Here is a 16,831-nt window from a genome sequence, read left to right as displayed (position 1 = left end):
CATCAGCGAAAAGGAGAGCTTTTGTATGGGAAAAACAAGTGGTAATATCATTAATGAATAGATTAAATAGTAGCGGTCCCAGGTGTGAACCTTGAGGAACATCTGAAGTTACAGGAAAAATGTTAGAATAACAGTGATTTACTCTAACCATTTGAGTTCTGTTTTCTAAATAATTACATAACCAGCTAAATACCAGACCATCAATACCATAAGAACGTAATTTATGTAATAGAAGGTCATGGTTTATCTTATCAAAGGCTTTAGAGAAATCAGTGTACAATGAATCAACCTGCAAGCCTTCCTCCAGGGCTTCAGATAGGTAGTCAGTATAACTGAGTAGACTTAGCTCAGCAGATTTACCGCAAGAAAACCCAAACTGTGAGTTAGTAAGAACACTAGAGCAGTCGTAAGTAAGAAATTCAGTTATAATCCTTTCAAATACTTTAGGGCTACTGGGGCGATAGTTCTTAATATCAGATTTAACACCTGATTTATAAATAGGAATTACATAAGATGGTTTCCAGAAGTCGGGGAATTCACCAGAATCGAGAGAGGCATTGAAAATATGATAAAGTGGTCTAGATAGTATAAAGCTGCATTCTTTTAGAATAATAGGAGGAATTCCATCGGGTCCAGGTCCCTTATTAATATTCCGTTGTGACAATCTCTCATATATTTTTGATATTTGAATGTGGTAGGAAGATACACTAACGTTAAAGTGGATTTGGTTATGGTAATAATTTAGCCTTTGGTTAGTATACACAGATGAAAAATGATTGGCAAATAAATTGGATATATCATTTCCATGAGAGGCAATAGAATCGTTTAGTTTCATTGTGTCAGGTATTATGTTGTTTTCTCTTTTGCTATTAACGAATTTCCAAAATGACTTAACGTTAAGTTTAATGCAGTTTTCAGTTTCATTAATATAATTAGTATAGCAATCCCTTGTTAAAAGTTTACATTGGGCTCTAAGTCTACTAAATTCTACATAGCTTTCTGGTGATCTGGTAGCTTTAAACATTTTATGAGCAATTTCTTTGTTATGTATTAATTCTTTAAGATTAGGTGTAAACCAGCAAGGAAATTTTTTAGAACTTACTTTTTTTAGTGGAACATACAGGTTAATAATATAGTACAGAGTCATACAATATAGAAATCATTTCATTGAGTTGTTTATTATGTAAAAGATTGTCCCAGTCAATAGATTCAAAACTTTGGCGAATGGCTGTGTAATTTGCACTGCCAAAATAGGTATGATAGGCCAAGAATAGAGAAGAAAGATCAAACATAAGAAACGCAATACCAATCTCAACAAGATTAGCAATTGTTATTTATATATACTAAAAGTTTTAGTTTAATGTATTTATTCAGGGTGCACTACTCTTCCATTTGTCTCATAGTTCCAGAAGTATGCCAAGTTCCACAACTCTGGACGTACTGCATTGATAAACCTTATTGTGATTTCATTTGACCATGTATTCATCTTTTCTTTGTATGTTTTGAGAAAACCAAATTAAATTTCAACAAAGTACAGGAAATAAAGAAGAAATACAGAGCAACATGCAAAATTTTCCACAGCAGTTCGACTTTATCCGCAAAGAATCAGGCACTGCAATAGTGTTCAAATACCAGTAAGATTTCGGCCACATCGCTCACCCAAACGGCGATATGTTCATTAGATGGCTGTAATGTTGCCAGAAACATACCAAATATGTCTGAGCTGGCGACTCGTGAAAAATAAAATCCCACACCTTCTTATCAGTACATTGAAATGCAGAATGTATGTAGATGACCAGGATGAGCTAATGATAGAAATAAATTCTGAACCCGAGGCCTCATGTTTTTCTGATTAAATCATCACATCCATTATTTGCATTAATTTGTTGTTAAGAGGAAACTTTCATTTTTTTATCAAATAAATTTTGTGTTCTCTGTTGTTTTTGTATTTTGTTTATATATAAAGAACACTGTTGTTTAGTCTCATAATTTTGAATATAATTTCATAATTTTTAATACCCTATTTCATCTTCAACAATGTCCCTAAGTGCGTCATAGGGTTCATTCTCAGAAAATTCTCCATATCGAGAATATTCCTGAGAATATGCTCCGATTTTTCATTCTCGAGAATTTTCCAACACTACTCATCCCGACCCAAAAGAACTAAAAGATGGCGAAATAAAGTGTCATTTTTGCCCTCAAATGTGACATCCCTGTCAGCCTATGGATCAAGGTATTATAGAATCTATAAAATGTGTCTATCAACGAAAGTTATTGATGGCGTTGATTACTGGGATGTATGAAGGAGCAAACGTTTCAGAGACTACAAAAGAAGTGTTCTTGATATATGGACTTTTTCATATCCGGATCGGTCTGTCGCCACATTGATCCGGATATGGCAGGTTTTACTGTATGTATTTTTAATAGTCAGTTAGATAATAGGGAGCTTTAACTACTCTTACTCTTAAAATAAATAAACTACTCTTTATTTTGACTTACCATCATCTTGATCTAGTTCAGCTTTTATAGGATATGTCTTAACGTCTACATAATTAAATGTATCATAATTTGTACTTTCACTGGCAGGTTCCTCCTTCACTTCAATTTTAAAGGACTCCTGTAGAACTTCATCTATTTCTGTTTTGCAGGTCATTTCATCAACTTCTTGCTTTACTTCAGTTTCATTTTTAGTAAACATGATTTTATATGTTGCAGACAGTTGCAGTAATATCAAGTAATAATACGTTTTCCTTGTATTTTGATTATAAAAAATATTTTTAATATACAACAATAAAAAATAAAAATAAACAATGATGAAGATGATGGACTATGGATGATTGAAACAGAAAAAAGTGTTGTGTGATTTGCAAATTCCATCTTCCATCATGGAATGACGATGCAGGGTTGCCAGATGAAATTTCAGAATATCCCTAGACGGGAGCTTCAATTTCCCCTAGAAATCCCTAAATCGTATTAATTTGACCTAAAAAAGAAGAAATTGACAGATGACAGCTGTCAATTTAATTTATAACCTATTAAACACTATGTTTAATCCACTTTAATCATTGATTAGGTAATGTTTTAATGTTTACTTAGGAATATTTATGTCAGGGAACAATAAATAATGACAATAATAATAATATTTGAACAAAAAGATATTTAATAACAACAAAAAATGGCGCCAGCACAGTTTAATAAATCCCTAGATTTCAAAAAAAATCCCTCCAGCGCTCCAAAAGCTTCAAAAAATCCCTAGATTCGGGGAAAATCCCTAGACATGGTAACCCTGTGACGATGTATGACTTATGTCGCAACTATGGGTCGCAACAAAAGAACAATAAATGTCAAACGGCGGGAAGGGTGGATGTGAAAGTTAAACAAAAAGAAGAAGAACGAGAACGAAGAATCTTACCGACAGCTAATGAAACTTTGTATATTTGTAAACAAAGGAAAATGTGGATATTGTTATTATAATTTTTAAACAAAATAAATAATTCAATATGAGCTTAACTAAAAGTCACCACGAGCAATTGGAATTATGTACTACCAGGCCGGCATACAGACAAGGACGAAAATTAACTGCAGTCAAGGTGAATAAAACAGTTTTCCATTCCTTTAAAATCATGGCTTTCTTGAGCTTTTATGGTACTCACGTGGACAGAATCTGTTGCGACTTCGAATTATAGTCAATTTACCATTATATTGATATTCTTCTTCTGGTTACTATCCGTTTCGTATGTTGGAAATCATATTGGTAATCAGAACCTTGCTCACTGCGGCTCAAAACAGTTCCCTTGATGTTTTCTTAAACCATGTTGTCAAATTCCTCAGCCATGATATTCTGCTTCTACTGGGTCCTCGTATTTGTTAAATAAACATTTTTTTCTGTTTTCTGACAGCAGTAAAATTAATTTTGAATTGAATAAATTACCTACAGCTGGTTCCTAAAAAAACTGATAGGACTCTTATGCCTGGTTGCACCAACAGATCTTAAACTCCAGCTTAGCTTAGCTCTACTTATATATAGGGTCTTCTTGAGTATTACTTACGTTGCACAATAATTTTAGATTCTTACTTATTATGGTATTCTTATTGTAATATATTATATTATATTAATTCTTGATATTCTCGACTTAAACTTAAGATCTGTTGGTGCAACCGGGCATTAGTAAGATTATAAATACCAGACCAGAGAAAAGACCAGACAAATAATAAAATAAACAAAGAACTGATTACATTTATGTTAATTCATAAATTGTCATAATTATTAAGGTCTAAATTTTGATATTCTTTGGAATTCCTGCATTTTATAAAGAGTATATAAATGATAGTTTTTACATAAAATAGGGTTGTTGTCAACCTGGTTTTATGTTGGTTTATCATAAAATAGGGTTGTTGTTATTATTTTTATTATTATTAAGGAACAAAACAAACAACTTAACTCAACAGTATATTAAAGCAAGAATATTTCAACAAAGAAAATACTAAATATATTGAAATGTGTCTTCCAGAACCTTGCTTTCTTTCGAGTTTCTTGTTCTCTCCATCTTTTATTAATATTAAAAACTGTTGTTCTGCTTACGTTAAAATGGTTCGCTACGGCAAAACGTGACCAGCCATCTTCTAATTTCGTTACAATTCTTGCTTTTAGTTCTTTGTTAGCATTTGGAGCCATCTTTTTAGGCTGAATAGTATAACTTATCTGACAAATTTTAAGATTTGGCAGTGACAGTGTATAAATAATAAGTATTTATTCTTTAAAATACACTGCTCAATTTTCTACAAAACACGCTTTAAGAGTCGTATCAGTTTTTTTAGGTACAAGCTGTACATTCTTCTTTTTGTGTCAATTAATTTAATTCAATACAATTTTATTTGGACACCCTGTAAAAATAATTATGTTAATGTTTATATTAGTGAATAGAGAATTGAATAACCTTTCAAATGAGCTAGCACACGACCCCTATTCTCATTTAAAAATATCGATTAAGTCACCACACCCAGATGGATGTTGTAACTAGTTTGATATGTATGTCAAAAAATCATAATTTAAAAATAAAAATCGACCTGTTTCAGGATTTTTCTTTAAAGTCACCGACTTATTAAATAACGAAATTATTCCTTTCATTTGCACCATACTGTATAGCTCCCCATGCATGACCAGCTTTATTGGAACAATTAATAGGTGGCAATACATTACATTATCGTTAATTAAATTAAATATCATTTTAGGTTTACACAATTAATCAGGAATCCCAACATCTCTACATCTATGGTGTACCTTCACTCAAATTACATCATGAGCTAAAAACTAAATGTCTTAGGTATGGAAAAGTGGCATCTATAGCTGTAGTAGAAGACGCAAACAATGTTCCCTTTACTGAATGTTACCATATCGAGTATAGCAGAATACAGTCAGCAAGGATAGCTAAACGGTTATTAGATGCTATATCCTTTTATGGTGGGATTCTACATGTGTGTTACGCTCCGGAGTGTGAAACAGTTTCACAAACAAAAGCTAAATTGTTACAGAGGAAAAAGGATGTCCTATTGAGGTTACCAAAAAGTGAGAATGAGACAACTTGATTAGAACCTTTTCTACTGCAGAGCTAGTTTTCTATCAAGCATTTACAGATTTAGCATAAAGGTATAAAAAAGAGTGTGTGTAACGTAAGAAGTTATACATCTATTATTATGATTTCAACGAAATAAATATAATTTAAACAGTTTAATTGTATTTTTATTTCAATATTAAACTAATTTTAACCCATTAGCGCACACGAAATCTAATTTGAAGAATTAATATATTTTTCATTAAGTATTTATTAGTTAAATGTGGCATATAATACAGACATGAAACTCTCATCAGGAGTACCACAAGGGTCCGTTTTGGGACCTACTCTATGGAATGTACTGTACAACGGGGTATTGGAAATAGACTATGGGCAAGACACCTATGCCATAGCATATGCAGATGACCTTGCAATCCTAATAGAGTCTAACATAAACGGGGATATTGAAGAAAAGGTGACAAGTTGTTACAGAAAAGTCAACAGGTGGATGACAGAGAATGACCTAGAGTGGGCAAGTAGTAAAACAGACATAGTAATATTAAAGGGACCAAGACAGAGACCAACTTTGAGCTTTGATTTAAATGGTAGCATTATAGAACCGAGTAACTGTGCTAAATATCTGGGCATACACCTTGATTCAGGTTTGAGATACACGAAACACCTTATAAATACAGTTCAGAAAGCTGAACAGAGAATTGCTGCTATGACAAAGATTATGCCAAATATAGGCGGACCTAGCAACTATAAAAGAAAATTGTATCTCCAGGTAGTACAATCCACCCTCCTATATGGGGCACCTGTATGGCTTGAAGCGTTGAGATACAAAAAATATGAGGAAATATTAACTAGAAGTCAAAGAAAACCCCTCCTGAAGGTAGTAAGTGCATACCGAACTACATCGACGATAGCCCTACAGGTGATCGCGGGTACGCTCCCCATTCACCTCCTAGCAAAAGAGCGTAAGGTTATATACGAAAATGATAACGGTCACCTAATAGGAGTGAAAGCCGAGGTAAGAGAGCAAATGCTAAACGAATGGCAACAAGAATGGGAGCAACACATAGAAAAAGCACAATGGACGAAAACACTAATTCCAGATGTGAAAGAGTGGTACCAATGTAGGTTTAAAAGAACAAATTACTTTTTTACTCAATTCCTGACCGGGCACGGCTCATTCAGGTCTTACACATATCGTATAAGGAAAACTGAAGATGACATGTATAGAATGTGGAGTGCGTGACGACGCAGAGCACTGTGTATTCCATTGCAACGTTTTCCACGATAAACAACAAGACATGAGAAGAAAACTAGGTGAGATAACACCAGAGACTATAATGAATGTAGCCATGCAAAGCAAAGAAAATTTCAACGTGGTAGTAGACCTAATAACAGAGATAATAAAGAAAACGGAAACGCGAGAGAGAGCGAGACAAGATGGGAGATAAGAGAGTGACAGAAGACATCGTCAAGGATATTTTATCATTTATTTTACTTATACACCTTTATCTATACACTTTTATCTTTACAATGTTTTATGAATACTTATTTTATCTTACTTTATTTTATTTCAGTTGTGTACACTTCGTTTTATTTTAACTTTTTCCATATACTCTTCTTTTTGTACACAGTACTCAATGTTTTATTTCTAGAACAAATAAAAGAATAACTACTCCTCACAGTCGGCTCCACCGACATGGAGTAGAGATAGGGTCAGCAGCGGGGCATCTGAAGTAACGTTTGTTAAAAATACGTACCGGGTGTCCACGGCTGGAATGAGGGGGTTTTAGTGGGTAGGCAGTTGCGTTTTCACGATTGATTCGCTCGGCTTCACGGGTGTCTGAATCGGGCAAGCGGACTGAATCCCACACACCAGGGTAGAGGGCAGAACACTAATTTCTTGGGGTGCTGCCGTCTACCCTGACGGTCTTATGAAGATTTCCTCCTTCCCAAAAAAAGGTATTTATTAGTAATATTGTTTGTAACAAAACTTCAAAAAAAAATATTTGAAAAAAAAATAGAATTACTTAGATATAGATATGTACCCAAATGAGTACACTGGGCACTACAGCGTCTTAATAAATAATGTAGCAGAAAAAATTAATTTAAATGAAGTTTTTTTAAACGGTCACTATCAATACAAAGAGTTATATTACACTTTTCACCAACTCCATCTGGCTTGGCTCTTTGATGACACTGATAGTTGTGACACAATTGTTTCATAAGTTTTTTTGGAAAGTGCCGTCCTTCATGTTTCTTAACGGTAGGCAGAATATCTCCGGAAGGTCTACATTTCATAAACATTGATTTGGCATTACAACCTAAATAAACGTCATTAATCTCACTCCACCAATTTGTATAAGTTTTTGTCCATTGCGGGCCTAAACACTTTTGTTCTCGTAATCTTTTTAACCGCAGTGCCGAAGGTACATTTTCTAAGTCTGCATACGAACGAAGAGTAATGAACCTCAATTTCTACTACGTCTTCAGGTAGTGTCAAACTGCCTTCATAAGGTTATGCCTCAATGTCTTCCTCATCAGTTAGCATCTCTAGAAGTATTTTAATACCAATATCCACCTCAGACCGCGAATTAGAAGCACGAATATCTTTTAATGCTAAAATATCTTTTAAGGTAAACCTTCGTATTTCTTTTCATAGAAATTTCCAACACTAATACTCTCAAAATCATCTACAGATGACATATCTGTAGCAAAATTGTAAAATATCAAAAATACTCCCATATGCGCCCATTGTACTCAAATGAGTACCTACACCAAAAATTAATCACTTAAGCCCTTTCCTAAACTTACTATAAGCTAACGTAAACCATTTGATGACAAAAGAAGTAAACGAGAGAAGAGAGAAACATAATATATTGTAAATTTACAAAGTTGATGTCGAAAAAATAAGAAACGCACGTGTTGACTTCATAAGGCTTTGGCTTCACGGGCAGTTTTTACGGCCGCCGTAAGAGCAGTAAAAATCAGCGCGAAATGGGTTCCACGGTGAGAATAGTAGATGGCAAGACTGAGCTGTAAAATATCGCGTGGCCATCTACTATTTTCACCGTGGGACCCATTCTCGCGCTGATTTTTACTGCTCTTACGGCGGCAGTAAAAAACTGCCCGTGTGGCCAAAGCCTAAACAATAAAATCAAAACTATCAAACCAGCTGAATCATTCAACGAAATCTGTTAAGGTTGTCGTCTTAGGCCGCTATTATATTAGGCAACTGGTGACGCCACCAAGTTGCTCCACCAGTGACTCATGACGTCACGGGGCATTTAAGTAAATGAGACCTATTAGACTACGGCAACTGGTTGCGCCACCAGAAATTGTTGTCGATCTGGTGGCCGAACCAGTCCACCAGCCGGGTAACCGGGTCTGGTGGCGCCACCAAGCCGGGGCATTATGTTATATGGACCCTATTAGACTGAGCAACTGGTGTCGGCCACCACTAGTTCATTTGTATTGTAATCGAGTGCTTCGTATTTCTTTTCTATTAACTTCTATATTTTCTATTAACAAGCGTATATTTTTCTAAAATCTTTTTGTTGATTGATAAATATGCTATATTAAAAAGTTCTTCTCGCAGATTTAGCCGTTAATTGTTTATTCATTGTTTAAACAATAAAAGCTCTTTTTATATTTTAGAAATATCGGTGAATTCATCACTTTACCTTGATCAAAAAGGTTTCTATTTTGTTTTTAATTATGCTGAATCCGAATGTGACGTTAATTGGAAAATTTAAAGAAATTGAGCTTTTATATACAGTGTGTCAATTTTCAAATTTACAATGGCTATATCTCACGAACAAAAGCTGAAAACGAAAAATGCTTGAAACCGTTTCTAGGATAGTAAGGGGGAACTAAAATGACATAAGAGAGAACTCACCCCCATCAACCCCCTAGGACCCACCCACCACAACCAAAAAAGTTTAAATTGCAAACCCCTGCTTGTGATACATCATTGAAAAGGTTATAAAAAATGCTATCCAATGGTATAAATAATAATTATACAGGGTGAAGCAATAATTGTGAAACTTTGGCTTAAATGAAAAATTTAATGAGGTTTTGTTGAACTACAAATTTGATAAAAATGTCAATTAAGTAAATGTTCAAAGTGGGTTCCGTTGTTTTGTAAACAATAATACAGTCTATTTTCAAATTCTGCACGAAATTTGACAAATGTTTTTCTAGTAATAGGGCGACATGCTTGAGTAATTATTTCTCCCAATTTCCCAAGTGACGCAAGTTAAGTTTTATAAACAACTGATTTAAGTCAAAAATGGCAAATTAAGTTTTAATTAACAAAAAAAAGTACGAGCGGACACCTACCATTTAAAATAATAGTCCGGGAGATAGCATTACAAATACAAAGGTCATAGTAAGCCAGCTGAAATTAACACCCTGTATAATTATTATTTATACCAATGGATAGTACTTTTTATAGTAGGATAGTATATTACTTTTTTCTATGGGGTTACCCTTAATCAGTTGTTTATAAAACTCAACTTGCTTCACTTAAGGAATTGCAAGAAAGAATTACTCAAGCATGTCGCCCTATTACTAGAACATTTGCTAAATTTCGTGCAGAATTTGAAAATAGGCTGTATTATTGTTTACCAAACAACGGAATTCACATTAAGTATTTACTTAATTGACATTTTTAATAAATTTGTAATTCAACAAAACCTTATTAAATTTTTCATTTAAGCCAAAGTTTCACATTTATTGCTTCACCCTGTATAATTATTATTTATACTATTGAATAGCATTTTTTATAGCCTTTTCAATGATGTATCACAAGTAGGGGTTTGCAATTTAAACTTTTTTGGTTGCGATGGGTGGGGCCTAGGGGGTTGATGGGGGTGAGTTCTCCTTCATGTCATTTTAGTTCCCCCTTACTATCCTAGAAACGGTTTCAAGCATTTTTCGATATCAGCTTTTGTTCGTGAGATATAGCCATTGTAAGTTTTAAAATTGACACACTGTATAGGTACAGTATGTCTGCGTAACTTGGAACCATATGGGAAACTTTTTTCTTATCAATTTTACGAAAAAAAAAATTCTTTATAAAATGCTCTGCATAGTCTATGTTATACGAGGTATGTCAAAAAAATTGTATGTAATGTACCTTTAGATTTCACAACATCGAAAATTGTTATTATGAAAAGTTGTTAAGAAATAAAAAAACTATGTTTTGGGACGCATTAATTTTATTACATCATTCTAATTGAAAAAAAAATGCAATTTTTTTTAAATTATGGATACCCAACATCATTTGATTACAAATATCTATAAGTATTTTATTATTAATTTTACGAAAAAAGTTATTTTTTACAAAAAGCTTTATATGGTCTAAAATCTGAGATGCAATCATAATATAGTCCGTCTAGAAAGTATCCGGAATTTTATATTTTTCCTACTTTTAATAGATTTCCTTTTTGTAGCATTTTAAGACAAATTTAATGCATCAAGTAGGTTGTGCCGATAGTAGGTTATGAACAAAATCGCATGACAACACCATCTGTCAAATATTGTTGTTTGTAAACAGACTTAAGATTTGTGAAATAATGTCGCAAGTAGAAAAAAGAAAAGTGGTGGAATATTTGTATAGAAAGAGTGTCCGAAACGTTAAAAAATTAGTGCAATTGACTGAACTCGGAAAAAGTGCAGTGTATGAGACAATAAAGAGGATAAAAATGGCATAGATATGCGAGACATAGAACAGTTTCGGGTAGTCACTGTAAGATTCGCGGAAACAATTTAAATGCTTTAGTGGCTTAGGACGACAAAATCCGCGCCTAGGGTTTCGAAAATTAGCGAACAGATTTGGAAATCAACGAAGACTGAAAGTGTGCCCAGAAACTGTCTGCATGTCACTAAAAAAGCAAGGCTACATATCACGGAGTCCAAAAAAAAACCCCTACAATGACACCTCTGCAAAGGCAACGAAGAATAGATTTTTGTCAACGTTTTCGAAAAGATACTTTTAATATTGTCTTTATATCTGATGAAAGTTGTTTCCAGCTTGGTGCAAATCATCTAAAAGTCCTATCAATAGAAAATGTTACCGTTCAAATTTCCAAATTTCCCACTAAAATAATGGTTTGGGGAGCAATATCTCAGCGTGGTGCTACACCTCTCCGTATAGTTAATGGTACTGTTGATAGTGCGAAATAATATTGTGACATCCTAAATGGTTTTCTTCTTGAAACGGCTCATGTTTTATATCCAGAGGGGTGACGTTTTCAGCAAGATAATGCAAGATGCCATACTTCTGCTTATACTCAAGCTTGGATGCAAGAACACGAATTGTCAACAATTCCGTGGCCAGCAGCATCTCCAGATCTTAGCCTCATTGAAAACATATGGGGACTGATGAAGATTGAAGTGGAACGAGCAGCGCCACGATATAAAGAAGGTTTGATTCGGTCAATTTTACAGGCCTGGAACACCATTACCGAAAATTATGGCCTTGACCTAGTTTCGGGTGTACCTGGAGGTTTAGTTAAGAGTTTAGATTTAAATGGAGATTGTATAAGTAAATGAGATAAATTATTTGTTGACATTTTATATTTCAAGTGATAGAAATAAATATCGTAAACTTATAATTCTGCTTTCTTTTTTCCGGATACTTTCTAGACGGACTATATATAAACTTTTATCAATTCTATACGAGGTATGTTAAAAAATATGAATTTCGTCCAAGAGTAAAGTACCTTTACAGTTCACAATATTTCAATTAGAAGAATGTAATTGCATATTCAAACATAGCTTTTAATTCCGAACAACTTTTTATAAAATATTTTTTGATATTGTTTAATATAAGGATATTTTACTCTTGAGCGAAATTCATCTTTTTTGGCATACCTCGTATAAAATTCACAAAATTTGAATCTGATGGTTGCATCTTATATTTTATACTAGAGCATTTTATGAAGAATAACTTTTTTTCGTAAAATTGATAACAAACAAGTTTCCAATTGCATTTGATTATTTTTCCAATTCCAATTCATTTTATTATTTTTGCTGGTGGCTATTCTCGGCCACCAGTTGCCCGTGCTCACAATTTGGTGGGCCCACTAGTTGCGCCACCAGTTACCTAGACTAATAGAGCCCTTAGGGGTATTTAGTTTCCTGTAATTACGAAGAATTGCAACTATTTTATTGTATAATGGCACTATGTCAAAATAGCAGCTATACTTAAATGAATACAGTGGGCTCTAATGGGTTATTAATACTTAAAATAACACCAAAAATTAAAAATAACGTTAATACATCAGTTTTTATGAACTGTAGCCTCCCCCGCAATTACTTTTCAAGTGAATGTATCATAGTCAATCTAGAAAACAACGGTTTTGTACACAAATTTTTAATTGTCTTTTCATCAAATTTTAATATCAATTATCCTATTCCCAATGAAGACAAATTCAAAGAAGTAGGTACAACAATTTACAATAAAAATATTTACTAAAAAACGCCAATAATATATTTTTTCACACTTTATTATTTGCATTGATAAATATGCAACTTGAAAGCTTTAACAACTACTTCATATTGTCGATATGCGCGTACTTCATACTGTCGCTTTTATAAAAATTCACTAACAATTGTTTCCCAATCGCGCCTAAAGAAGTAAGTATATACTTATAACTTCAAAAAAAACTGGTGCCGACAGAAGTGAAAACTTTCATGAACCATGTGCTTCAGGCAATTAAAAACCCATCCAAAAAGTGCACAACGTTGCTAAAGAAGTTTTTACTTCAAAAATTACACGTTCAGTCGGGTGAGGATCATTGGCGATATATTTCAAGTTTAGTGTATCTTTTTTTTTTTTCAAAACTTCATGCATTGAAACTTATGACACCTCGTAAGCTAACCTACACATACAACTTGTAGTCAAGGTAGTTGGTATGTATTACAACATAAATGAAATATAACGTTGACTACACATTCGCAGCTGACTTTTTTCGAGAGTTGTTATCCAGGAGCGGCAAAAATATCATCATCATCATTGGCTCGACAGCCCTCTCTGGGTCTTAGCCTGTTCCAGGATTCTTCTCCACTCTGATCTGTTTCGTGCTTTTTTCTCCAGTTTTTTATTTTTAAGGTTTTTATATCATTTTCTATTTGTTCTAAATATCTCAGCTTCGGTCTTCCTCTTGTTCTTTTTCCTACTGGCATCTGTTTGAATATTTTGTTTGGTATTTCGCCTTCTTCCATTCTTTCTACATGTCCCATCCAACGCAGCCGTCCTATTTTAATGAATGTTCCCATATAGCACACAACGTCCGATGGACGCGGACGTCCATATAACGTACATTTTAAGTCCAAACGTCCATGGACCAAAACTGGACGTACTATGTACGTCCATTACGCGACGTCCATTGGACGTTTGATTTCAACGTACATTGGACATCCATTTGTGGTCCATGGAGATTTTACAAAAAATGCGACTATTATTATGAGTTATTATATATAGCTTCTTGTTTTAATCAAAGCAATATTATTAGTAGAATACAAGAAGCTTCTAATAAATGTAGTCACATATTTTTTCATCATCGAATTAAAACACTGAACCACTAAAATTATTTTAATTAAACCTGTATAATATTAGATGATGATAAAACGATGGTAAACTTTTTCAGAATAACGGAGCTACATCGCGTATCGGTAATTATAGAACTTACAATAATAATTAGACACTACCAATTTAAATCTTAAATGTGCATTTTGTGTGTAACTCTTAAATTTCCCCCCAAACTAAATGAGAATCTTCTTGACAACGTTGTCGCTCTTCACGCTATCGGTCGTAAAAGGTAGTACTTGGCAGGTACTTTATCGGGATTATCGCTGTTAATTGTTGTGGAATACTGAAGAAAGATTTATTTATGATAATTCACAGAATGGCAAACTCGCTTGCAATATACAACCGTACTGACTCTCAAGTTCTAAGAAAATGTTTGGAAGGAACAGAACAGAAATAAACCTCTTTTAATGTGCATGCATTATAGGACGCCATTATCTGAATTTTGTCTTTATTAAGTTATTACATACAATATAATACTGTTTATCTTTGTACTGTGTATACATACTGTGATATCTTTGTGTTTGCTGTTTATCGTGCAAGTGCAGTCGTGCATTAATGAAGTTCCTATAATAAAGTATACATAATAAAGTTATAATAAAGAGAAATAAAAAAGGTATTTTGTGTAATACTTTACAGTATAAGTTTAGTATTATAGGAACTATTTCCTATACCTAACGGCTTTTTGCTATGTATGTATTCAAAAAATTATGGACACTAGATTGCTTTCTGAAAAGTGCCCTACAAAAATGTCCATAAGACGTACATTGAATGTACATAAAATGTACACTGAAAGCTTCAACAACGTACACTGTACGTTTGTAGCGGACGTTCTATGGACGTCCAATTTTGTGAACTCTGGACGTTCGTTGGACGTCCATCGGATGTCCATTGTACCTTAGCGGGACGTCCATTGGACGTTCCAATGTACACAGATGTACGTCCATTGGATGTCCATAAAACGTACTTGTGCTATCTGGGTTATGATATCTGGATCCTGGTATATTTCGTATAGTTCAAAGTTGTGCGGCAAAAATATACCGTATTGAAAATCAACGGGCCACTGTCCCCGATCGGAGTTATACCCATCTAGCACAGTGGCGGCCGGTCAGGGTCGGCAGTGCCTACCCACACATTTATATAGATTTTTTTAATATTTAATTTAATCAGAGTTGATGTCATCTTTATCTGTGAAATAAAAAAAATCTGTCAGATAATACAGACTGAATTTTATTCATGGTTTTTAAAAGGATTCGCCCAATCCGAGCGTTAAGTGATCCCTGCGCATAAGATACTTTTCAAAAAATGAATGATCCGAACCATTCATCTGACTGTTTTCGGCAAGCCGACCCCAGCTCATCTTGAGCTTGACGATTTACACGTAAAACTCACCAAAATACGAGTCGAATAGCAACCAAACGTATATTTCTCTCCGTAGGCATTAGGCGGCAGGTACGGCACATTTAAATCTGTCGATGCATTTGGAAGCATCGGCAGAAATTGTAAAACATAATCACACCGTTTTACGTCGTTTAATTGATATTGTAATTTATATAAGTTGTCAGGAATTATCATTCACGGGACATGATGAATCGGAGCATTCGTTAAATCATAGTAATTATAGAGAACTAATAAAATTGTTTAAGAAATGCGATTTGAAATTTTTCAATTTTTTTTTTCTGATTCCAAGATATTTAGCGGCGTGTTTAAAACAGCACAGAATGAACTAATATAATCAATTAGTTACATTTTGAATAATGTTATTAAATCTGAGATTCTGAAAACCATTTGCTTTTCGCTAGAAGTAGATGAAACTTCTGATTATCATGTCAATCACAACTATCAATTGTTGTTCGATAGGCGTTACGTGGTAATATTTATGAGAGGTTTTTAGGTTAAAGGACAGATTAAAATTTTTGGATATCAAAAATAAATTGGTAAGACAAATTTACGACGGCGCTGCCGTGATGTCTGGTGAATTGAATGGTTTCCAGGCAAAAGTTAAAACTATTGCACCACAAGCTTTATTTACTCACTGTCATGCGCATAGAATTAATATAGTTTTGCAGGATACGTGTTAAAGAATGAAAGAATATCGTCTTTTCTTGCAATTTTAGCTCGCCTAAACGGACTACAGTTTTAGGACAATTTGTTTCGAAAAAAATGCAAACAGTTTGTCGGAGGCGATGAAATTTTAAATCTCGGTTAGTTTTTACTGTAGCAGATTTTCGTGAACAGTTTTTTGGAAGTTTTTTATTTTATTATCGAAGGCGACGATTTTGAAAGCGGTGATATCTCGATCCGTGAAGCAATCGGTTTGAGAATTTTATTAAATACTCTTTATTATATTACTCTTGTAATATTCTTTTAAATATTTTTAAGAAAGTGTTTGCCCAAACCCATTTGATATTCATTGTTGTTCAAAATCAGTAAATTATCATTATTTATTCCAAAAATAGAATAAGAAAGCTGGTGCAAAATCTCAGAGATTTTCGTAATGATAGAAGTTTCCAATATATACGCAGGGACGTTTTGGATTCGCTTAATATTTTCGAACCACCCCAAAAAAAGACAAAGGCATGATACATATCTCGAAAAACGAGTATATTTTGAAATTTTGGATACCTGCTATTATGCAAATAGATACTCGTTTTTCGAATTTTGAAGA

The 16,831-nt window shown here is 33.8% G+C and overlaps 2 protein-coding genes across 2 annotated transcripts in view; one reads left to right on the top strand and one right to left on the bottom strand.

Annotated features, from left to right (window-relative positions):
- Positions 1 to 3,261, bottom strand: part of LOC114329153 (oocyte zinc finger protein XlCOF6-like) — a 49,462-nt gene extending 46,201 nt beyond the window's left edge. Inside the window, exon 1 of the mRNA XM_050648223.1 lies at positions 2,500 to 3,261. Coding sequence (XP_050504180.1) covers positions 2,500 to 2,698 — 199 coding nt within the window. The 5' untranslated portion in view covers positions 2,699 to 3,261. The remainder of the gene's footprint in view (positions 1 to 2,499) is intronic.
- Positions 3,262 to 3,348: 87 nt separating this feature from the next.
- On the top strand, positions 3,349 to 5,732 carry LOC114329154 (RNA-binding protein 48). The gene is made up of 2 exons (XM_028278174.2): positions 3,349 to 3,590; positions 5,233 to 5,732. The coding sequence occupies exons 1-2, from the start codon at positions 3,501 to 3,503 to the stop codon at positions 5,584 to 5,586; spliced, it is 444 nt and encodes a 147-aa protein (XP_028133975.1). The 5' UTR covers positions 3,349 to 3,500; the 3' UTR covers positions 5,587 to 5,732.
- The last annotated feature ends 11,099 nt before the right edge of the window (positions 5,733 to 16,831 follow it).

The sequence above is a fragment of the Diabrotica virgifera genome, chromosome 4 (assembly GCF_917563875.1).
Source record: "Diabrotica virgifera virgifera chromosome 4, PGI_DIABVI_V3a".
In the NCBI taxonomy this organism is placed as follows: domain Eukaryota; kingdom Metazoa; phylum Arthropoda; class Insecta; order Coleoptera; family Chrysomelidae; genus Diabrotica; species Diabrotica virgifera.
This window is presented reverse-complemented; position numbering and strand designations above follow the sequence as displayed.